This window comes from Sinocyclocheilus rhinocerous, unplaced genomic scaffold (assembly GCF_001515625.1).
Source record: "Sinocyclocheilus rhinocerous isolate Xijiao unplaced genomic scaffold, SAMN03320098_v1.1 scaffold349, whole genome shotgun sequence".
NCBI classification, from domain to species: Eukaryota; Metazoa; Chordata; class Actinopteri; order Cypriniformes; family Cyprinidae; genus Sinocyclocheilus; species Sinocyclocheilus rhinocerous.
The window spans coordinates 217,772-227,498 of record NW_015637137.1 but is presented as its reverse complement, the minus strand read 5'-3'; the positions used below and the strand labels follow the sequence as shown (position 1 = coordinate 227,498).

Sequence of the window (9,727 nt, the reverse complement as noted above, 5' to 3'; positions counted from 1 at the left end):
GACAAATGCCCGAAATCGGAGGCAAATCGGTGCTCGTTCACGCGAGTGACAATCACTCAGTGTGAATTATCAAAGACGCGATCTGAGGGAATCGCCGTCGCCCGTGAAATATTTGGCATGCTAAATATCTGGAACTGTTGGCGATTCACAATCACGCTGTGTGAAATGAGTTCTGACTGAAAAACACATCGGCGATGACCTACAGCCAATGAGAGAGCACGATACAGGGCAGCGGGAAGTTCGGGGAGGAGTTATATGAAACGTAGTTTGCGGACCAGTGTTGCCAAATCCGCGATTGCTTTTTTATGTCTTTTATGTCAGCAGGTTGAAGGGACCCCAATAATGTGATATTTAGGCCCTGGAATGTGAAGAGAACCCCGAAAATTTGTATTTTACCCCCCGAAAGCGATTTTTACTGGGAAAGCAATTGGGCTATTTTCAGGCTAGTTTTGAGTAGTAATTGGGTGGGTTTTGTAGCGAAAACCTGGCAACCCTGCACCAGACAGAGCTGTCGGCGATTCTTCCTATTGTAAAGTCATGCAGTGTGTAACCTCCTGTCGTCGTTCCATCGTGCAGTGTGAACACAGCAACAACTGAATGCTACCCCAGATAGTCATTCAGAGTGAAACCAACAGTGATGCGACGTCTTTGAAAATCGTGCAGTGTGAACTCGGCATTAGACATTTAAATCCAGACTCAAAACTCATACGTTTAGCTATGCATTTCGTGAATGAGCACTGTGCTACGTCCGAACTGATTGCACTGTATTTTATGTATAATCTTTTTCTATTCTTAACTGTTTTAATTCATTTTAAATCAATTTTAGTTTATTTTAAAAGTTTATTATTTTTGATTATTTTAATTCCTTTTATGTAAAGCACTTTGAATTACCATTGTGTATGAAACGTGCTATCAATAAACTTGCCTTGTGTTGTGTTTGTTTGGTGCCATGTGCTCTCTACTGTCTTATTGTCTGTCCCCTCCCATCCTGTCACCTCATTATTGTTTTAGTTGCTCCACCTGTGTCTCCCTCGTTACCCTCCTCGTTTATCTCCCTATTTAGGCCCCGTCCACACGGAGACGCATTTAGTTGTATACGCATACATTTTGTATCGTATAGGTGTTTCGGCTATACCAGGGTTCCGCAAATCTTGCCCTGGAGGGCCAATGCGCTGCAGAGTTTAGCTCGAACCATGATCAAACTCACCTACCTGTGATTTTCTAATGATCCTGAAGACATTGATTAGCATGCTCAGGTGTGTTTGATTAGGGTTAGAGCTAAACTCTGCAGGAAAGTGGATCTCATGGGCCAGATTTGAGGATCCCTGGTCTATACGATACAGCGCAACATACTGGTCTGGCATGTATACTACATCGTTTTGTGGTTTCGTGTGGACGCAGATATTTCTAGAGACGAGGGGAAAAAAAAGATCGGATAGGGAAAGCTCTGGCTTCGTGTGGACGTAGCCCTATTCTGCAGTCCTGTGCTGATCCGTTGTTATATGTCAGAAGTACTTGTTTAGGTGTGGTATGTACCTTCTGCTCTGCTCTGCTTTGATGTGCTGTGCCTTGTTCCTGGCTTGCCTGCTTGCCTGTTTTTTTTTCCCCTCGGGGTAGTTTTTTGTTCGTTTTGTTTCACTTTATTATAAAAAAAAAAAGACCCATTCTTCCCCTGCATTTGAGTCCTCGCCTCGTCTCTCTACACAGACCATGACAATACTTCAGTTGAAATAGATTCAAACTTGAACATTCTGCTACTTTTGTGATGTCATGGTCTTGAACCGCAGTAGTCGCTTGTGTCTTTGACTAGGATGAACAATATATGTCTATTTATGAAGGTAAATCTCTATAAAAATACATTAATGCAGCAAAAAATTATCAACTTGTTCAACATTTTTTTTCCCTCACTGAAAAGAATCTCTTAAACATGTTTTTTTTTTTTTTTTCAAATTTCAAATACATTAAAAACTGTAACTTATTTTAAAGTGCAGCATGAATCTTTAATTCTGGAAAATCACGATATTTCTGAACATATTCTTCTCCATTTCTTTCTTTGCATGACTCTTTTCAACTACATGCCATGGTTTGAGCCATCACAATGGCAAATATGGTAATACCTCTACATCTTCCTGCCTCCATTTGATCTGCCATAATGGTAAACATCATGTGACGGCAATAAAAAGCAAATCCAATCTGAATGTTTTTTATTAACTATCAGTCTTATATTCTGGAAAACCACTGCGTTTTTGAACATGTTCTTCTCTGTTTCTCTCTTTCCATGCAAACATTCCATTCTACATTACTTGGTTTGAGCCATCACAATGGCAAAAATGGTAAGAAATGTCATGTGACAATGTCAAAAACCTGTATTAACTTGTGGTAAAGTGCAACATAAATCTTTTATTCTGAAAATCAATGTATTAACATGGCCTTCTGTTTCTTTCTTTGTATGAATCTTTCCAACTACATGCCACGATTTGAGCCATCACAATGGTGAATTGTTATTTTGTTGGTTTTTGTTTTGTTTTCCCTCTGTTCCTGCCTCCTGTTTCTGTATGCCCTTATTTGGTTATGTTCCTGTCCTCATTATAGTTCGTTATGTTCATTTGGTTTTCCCGTTTGTTTGATTGTTGATTGCTCCCAGGTGTGTCTTGTCAATTACCCCATGTACTTAAGTTCCTGTCTGTGTTATCTGAGTTTGTCCGGTATTGAATGTCGATGTTGAGTTTCCTGTGTGTCCCTGCCTGCCTTGTTTTACCCCGTCTTGGATGATTAAAGACATTTACTTTGAGTTTATCCCACGTCTCTTCGTTTCGTTACAGAAGGCAACCGTGACAACAGATCACATGATGGCAATTTTTATAGTATTCTGTAGAGTGATAAAGGCTATGTTGATTAGCATTGCATTATAAATATACTTTATTCTTATGAAAATAGCTACCTCAGATATCTAGAAGAACGCAGATAAACCATATATTGTATGTTTATTGTCTTCAAGTTTCCTCAGTCAAAACGCCTCTATCTGTTTTATTCAAGTACAGGGATAGCAGGCTATCTTTGTCCATATAAAGGATTTATGACTTATATAAGGGTTTTATGACTTCTATGAGTCTCACTTGTTGACTTTCTGCACAAGTGTGCCCTCTGGCTATGAGTATAAATGAAATATACTTTACATTATGTTTGTACTCACTAATGCTCACAACACCCTATTTTGGGTAAAAACAGGAAAAATAATACTTCTGTCATGCAAGTCCAGTTTTTCCCCAGTGTAGAGAAGTGTACAGGAGTTTATATTTCTCTCAGTGGATGCATAAAATTTACTGACAAAAATTAGAAATGACTGTCACAGATTTTTTATAATTATAATTGAATATTCTTTAGCATTTTGGCCATTTTTGCCAAATAAAGAACACGTTTGTCTGCATACATTTCTTGTTAAGGTTTGGATTTTGTGTGCCCTGTGTAGAACATTAATGTCCTTTGTCAGTTACGTGCCTGTTTAAGTGATGAACTGGACTACTTGTGGTCGATTTCAGAGATGGTAACATGTTTTGTGCTATGACTATATGGCTGTACAGTCCTGAGTGGCCTGGTAAAAGTTTTCCTTTTAAAATGAGGTAGCAGAAATATATAGCAGTTTATAGACTTATCATAATCTATATCTTATAATCACAGGCAGTCTGTCAAAGATGAATAGGCCAAAGAATACCTCGGAGAAATAAGCAAAGCTCATTTCAAATTACAGGTAATGTTTAGTTACAGTTATTGCTGCTGTGCAACCCTAGCTTTATGAGGGCATTTACTTGTTCACAAAGGTGATATGAGCCACTATTAATATTTATGCTGAAAGAAGAAAACAAAACATAAAAATGCTGCATTATGTCTTAACGTCCTTTTGTGGAATACTGCTTTTTGTTGCAACTAGTTCTCAAATAAAGCATTAATAGTCAGTATCTTGCATTTAAGATTTAATATAAAATACTTTCCATGGCCTCATAAAACCAGGTCTTGGGAAAATCTTCTCCTCTTTTATCTCCTCAATAGCCCAAATCTATTTGACCAATTAATCCCATTTGCATTGCAAGAATGAATGCTTGTCTCTGAGCCTTTACTCCAGTTACGTCATGGAGACTCACTCAACTGTAAGTGAAAGCTTGAATTTGTCAAATCTAATTCAATACTAAACTAAGTTCTTTCCAACAATTACAACATTGGATTTTCAAAACATGTTGCCAAGTATTTAAGTAAATACTAAATGCGGTCTAGGTTCTTATGTCTTGTGTAGGGTACATGTGATTCAAGTGAGAAAGGATATATTTACAATTAAATACTAGCATACTTAATGGATATGTGTAATCCAGTTTACTGTTTACATTTTTATATAGTAGTAACTAACTAATGTGTGGAAAAATGTTAAAAGATTGTGGCTGATATTCCTTGCAATTATCTGTAACACCTTAAATACAAGACTGAATGCATAATACATTACAGTGCATTGCATTGGAATAGTATACTCCATGGTATGCATTGCATTGGAATAGTATACTTTTAGCAAACATAGTATGTCATCTGGGTGCTTCTTGCATATAGATTTGCATTCTTTGCACACTGCAGAAGTATTAAGTATGACAGGCTAATACTAGCATGCTATTCCAATATAACCTAACTTAGTCAAATGTAAGCAAATAGAACCAGCCTGCATTGGAAAAGTAAAGTAGGTCTGCATACCTGTATATGACTGAATAATAATTGATTGCAGTGTGAATATTCCATTTCATCGTGTACTGAAAACCCCAGTCGAGGTCAATTATAATGTCACATCCAGAAATCTATTTAATGTACTCAAGCTGTAATTACTCGCGACTTGTTGTGAGGCGTAAGGTGGATAGAAATTTGCCTCCTCCTGGTGGCTAAATTGTGAACAGCTTTTGGTTGTAATTCGCTGGTTGACAACGTCAAAATTGTGCGCCAGTATGTCACAGCGGGCGCGTGTTGAATCAGCACCGGCGAGGCCGTTTAACTAGTAACTGCTCTAAAATGACGGTGTTTCACGACGAGGTTGAAATAGAGGATTTTGAGTATGATGAAGAAACAGAAACATATTATTTTCCTTGTCCATGTGGCGACAGATTCGCGATAACGAAGGCAAGTGTTTTTCTATTGGAGCATCAGAATGTAGACAGTCATAACTTGACATTATCGCTTTCTTAAATTTATAAACGTGTATATATGCCATTTCTATGTAGAGTTCTATTTGAATTTGTGTAATCACTTTTAATGGATACATTTTTGGAATAGTCTAAGTAAAGAACTACTGCTGAACGGACAATATAATAACCCAGAAAAAAATAAACGGCCACTTAAGTGATTTAATAATGTACATATGTGTATTGACTCAAGAGGTGTCAGTGTATAGCTAAGTGGCAAATATTTTTAGTTGAACTAAATAGTATTTTGTTAAGGGGGAACTACTTCTGTTTTTTTCAGGAGGATATTGAGAATGGTGAAGAAGTGGCCACCTGTCCGAGTTGCTCACTTATAGTAAAAGTAATCTATGATAAGGTAGGATGTTTAGTATGTTCTGGTAGGCTATTTGTGTATAGATAACTTGGCTTGGTTATTTTTGTTTCGCACTGCAAACAATTAAGGATCATTTAATAAACAATCACATTACAGTCCTCTTGTTTGATAGCCTTGTCTATAAAAAAAACAAAAAAACAAGTGGCATATATATCTGGTAACCAATTTGTAACCATATGATTATTAATGTTCTTGATTTATTGTAGAAATAATGCCTATCTTGTTTATTGTATGTGTTTTCTTGTATAATTATAAAAATTTAATTAAATTAATCATTCACCTAAGTTAATTTGAAAATTTAAGGATTACAGCTAATATTCATTAATGATTGTGGGGAAAAACAGCTATTTACAATCCGCTGAGATTAAATTTCTGTAGAAAGGCCTTAAAAATACATTATTGCAGTATTCTGTTACTGTGATTACTTAATGATCTCTGATAACATTTGATCTGTTGTAAAGGTTGAGCTAAATTATGAGAATTGTGTTAAGAATCATGTAATCTAATCATTTTCTAAGTCTAAAATATACAATATGTTTTTGTTGTAGGAGCAGTTCATGTGTGGAGAAGTAATTGAAGCACCAAAAACATCAGAAAACAAACTGGAGCTGGCCCAGAGTTGAGAGATAGATATCAACATGACTCTTGACCTGAGCCTTTGCTCTGATAATAGACTTAATACGCACATCTGTCATTTTACAGTTACTCACTACATATGCAGAGTTTTTGTGAGGATACTGACCACATGGACTTGATACATTTAGCACCAAGATTTTGCACACAAGTTACTATTCTGTTAAAGTTATTTATATATAAAAAAAAAACTTTTTAAAATATGCCTTGTTCTTGCTTGAAAATGAAAATACATTTTCAGGAATTGAGAACATCTGGAGTTTGATTACGTTGTATAAAGACTTGTATACAAGAATACTGAAAGACTTAAATGACCTCTTCGTTGTCAACGGGGTGGTTTTTGGTTCTGTGTAATTTGGGTGTTATTCCTGATTTATTTTTTTATTTATTTTTTTACTTTTTTTCCAAGTCTGTCCTCTTTATCTTTTTTATCTAATTTAAAAATGTTTTTATTTTATTTTATTTTATTTTTTTTTTAAACTAAGAATGTCTTAGAATAGTGCATATCATAAAATGCCCCACAAGATTCTCCCCATTGCCCCCTTTCCCTCACTGCAGGATACTAAATTTTTCAGTATACCATACAATGTTTAAAACTAATTTCCAGACCTTGAAAAATATGGAATAGTTTTGCTCAGCACTAAAATATTTAATCAGCATATTACACTCTTTTTTTTGTTTCCCAAATATAGTTAAGGTCATAAGTTGACATATACTATGCAGAATTTGCAAAATGTTAATAATTTAGAAAAAATAAGAGGGATCATAAATTGCTTGTTGTTTTTTTTACGTGGCACTGCCTTGAATAAACTTTTTTTACTCAACAGTCACTTATATAGTCCACAAAATAGTAGCTGAATTTACAGAGATGAACCAGTTCAAAAGATTATATACCCCTGAATGTTAAAACTCTGGAACAGTGACTGTTTGTATGTTTTGTGATAGTGAAATTGCCCCCTTTTCTTTAGAAAAATCCTGCACTAACCCTTTCCAATAGTGACTGTATATGATATTGAGATCCAAGGGACTCGTACACAACTACTACAAAAGGTGCAATTATTCATTGATGGTCAAGAAGCTTTTGATCTTCTAGGCAACAACACACACTATTAAGAATCGAGCATCTTGAACGGCATGGGTCGTTTGTGTAAATTCAGTTATTATTTTGTCTTGTGGTATATATGGGTCAGTATCACTGTAGGGTGCCTCTTGGTGTCCTGTATTCATTTGCCATGATAACTTAACATAAATAACATAAAAATGACTATGAAAGGGTGTGTTATATTAGGCTAAGTTTTTATATTCATAACAAAAGCATTACTTGGCTCTTTAGATACATTTTCTGGATTTTTTTTAGCTTTGTATAAGAGGATGCGTGTTATTTTGCTATGTCCCATGCACTGCTCGTTAAATTTTAATGATAGTAGAATATAGTCAAATTGTCAAAAAAAATTCCCCCATTAATATTTTGTTAAATAATAGATTACTCAATTTGAGTGTATTGATTATTTGGTAATAAAAGCTATATTTTTATTTAATAAAACGGAAGAGTTTGTCCATGTCCCTTGAATGCTTGTCCACCCTGTCGTATTGGGGAATCCGCCCCTTTAAGAAAAGGCCATCCCCTTTAGTGACATCAAGACAACAGCAAAATGTCCACCTTGTCGTTGTTCTTCTGCGCCACGTGGATACGTTGTTTTCGTTCAAATCAAAGCGGAAACGAAGTAAACAGCCTATCCGCGTGGTACAGCTGACACAAAACCACATACGCAATTTACATTCAGTGGAGACGAATTGTTGAATAAAGTCGTAATTATTTTTTCTTTTGCGCTCAAAATTATTCTCGTAGCTTCATAAAATTACGGTTGAACCCCTGATGTCACATGAACCCCTGATGTCACATGCCACATTGCTACGTTTCTGGACCTTGATCATGTAAGGACCCTTGCTGTCTATGGAGGGTCAGAGAGCTCTCAGATTCTGAGTAAATAATGACATAATTTTCATTTTTGGGTGAACTATCCCTTTAAATGCATTTTATTCTAATCTAATACAATTTCCTTCATAAGTCATTTGCAAAAATTGCTTTTGAATTACACCAAAAACCTATGAATCATGAATTGAACAAACAACAGTCAACACAACGAAGACACAAAATTCAAGGAACACACAAAACTCTACCAGTCGATAAAAAGACATATAATGTTAAAGGGGTCCTATTATGCTTTTTCACTTTTTCAACTTTAGTTAGTCTGTAATGTTGCTGTTTGAGCATAAAAAAGATCTGCAAAGTTACAGATAATGTGTTTTTCGAACAACCTAGTATGAGAGCCTGTTCTAGTACACCCCCAAAACAAAATCAAGACTTTGTAAAAGAGCATAATAGGACACCTTTAATATATAAATTTACAACGTCATGCTGAACCGCATGACCTCTGAAGCAAATTCTTCGATGTGTACTTCTTGGCATTACTTTTGGACAACAGGGGGTGCTATTTTTCAACAAAAAGATAAAACGTATAGAAGAATGCTCAAACTGTAGGTTAGTTATGACACCAAATACAGAATTTATGTGAATTTGTTTCTAATTAAACACTGAAGTGACTCAAGAACAAAATGTGAATGTCCTATTATGGCCCGAATGTAAATACAAATGACTGCAAATCTATAGTTTAAATCAAGAGCTCAAAAGTGCAAATGGTTTGTAGTTATTATACTTACCATAAATTATGGGGAAATATTTTTCTTGTAACAGCTTTTGTAACAGGGTTGAATTGTTGAGCTTTATGAATTCAACAAAACAATTAACCAATGTATGTAGAGAGAGAGGAGAGGGGGGAGGGGGGTTCACTCCAACGGACACAGAATTTATAGCTTTATTTCTTTGAAAGAATCAACTGAAATGTTTTAAATCCAACCCTTCAAAAGCAACTTCTAAACTCTGACTATCTAAGACGTAAGATGTTTGTCTTTTGCATGGTTGAGCCAAACCTGGACTAGTGCCATGAATGAATCCTTTTAGCGTTTCCATCCGGTATATTCACAGATCATAATTTGGCTTTCATTGATTTCCTGTCATCTAAATTTTGCCATTTGGCTTGTCAGCAGCCAGCTTTGGTGTGTGCGTTTGTGTGTGTGTGTGTGTGTGTGAGAGAGAGAGAGAGAGCAGTTTTCTGTCCTTCAGATGATATTGAAAGGCCCATCTCTCTGATGACTGTGGCATCCCTCATGAGCTTGCAGCAGGAATACTGCACTCAGTCAATAGCATTTGAACTCACTCTCTTACTGAGCTGATCAGGGATAGGATATGGGCTGCCAACCACACACACACGCACACACACACTCCTGTCAGTACAGAGAGAATCCCTGAATAAGAAGAGTCAAGGTCAAGGATGATCATGTTCACACAGAGGCCAACAACATGACATAAAGCAGATGGTCATGTAAAAGCAAACACTATTTTCATTAATCATGTGGCCTCTTTCTCACTAACATTTGCTGTGACATATTT

The 9,727-nt window shown here is 36.0% G+C and overlaps 1 protein-coding gene across 1 annotated transcript; it reads left to right on the top strand.

Moving 5' to 3' along the window:
- Positions 1 to 4,945: 4,945 nt before the first annotated feature.
- On the top strand, positions 4,946 to 6,417 carry LOC107748572 (DPH3 homolog). The gene is made up of 3 exons (XM_016563421.1): positions 4,946 to 5,148; positions 5,491 to 5,565; positions 6,132 to 6,417. The coding sequence occupies exons 1-3, from the start codon at positions 5,041 to 5,043 to the stop codon at positions 6,204 to 6,206; spliced, it is 258 nt and encodes an 85-aa protein (XP_016418907.1). The 5' UTR covers positions 4,946 to 5,040; the 3' UTR covers positions 6,207 to 6,417.
- Positions 6,418 to 9,727: the final 3,310 nt, after the last annotated feature.

What these genes read in the sequence shown, in the direction of transcription:
- LOC107748572 (XM_016563421.1), top strand. Translation starts at nt 5,041, where the DNA reads ATGACGGTGTTTCACGACGAGGTTGAAATAGAGGATTTTGAGTATGAT. An exon ending in ACAGATTCGCGATAACGAAG is followed by an intron (nt 5,149 to 5,490) that starts GCAAGTGTTTTT and finishes TGTTTTTTTCAG; the next exon opens with GAGGATATTGAGAATGGTGA. An exon ending in TAAAAGTAATCTATGATAAG is followed by an intron (nt 5,566 to 6,131) that starts GTAGGATGTTTA and finishes TTTTTGTTGTAG; the next exon opens with GAGCAGTTCATGTGTGGAGA.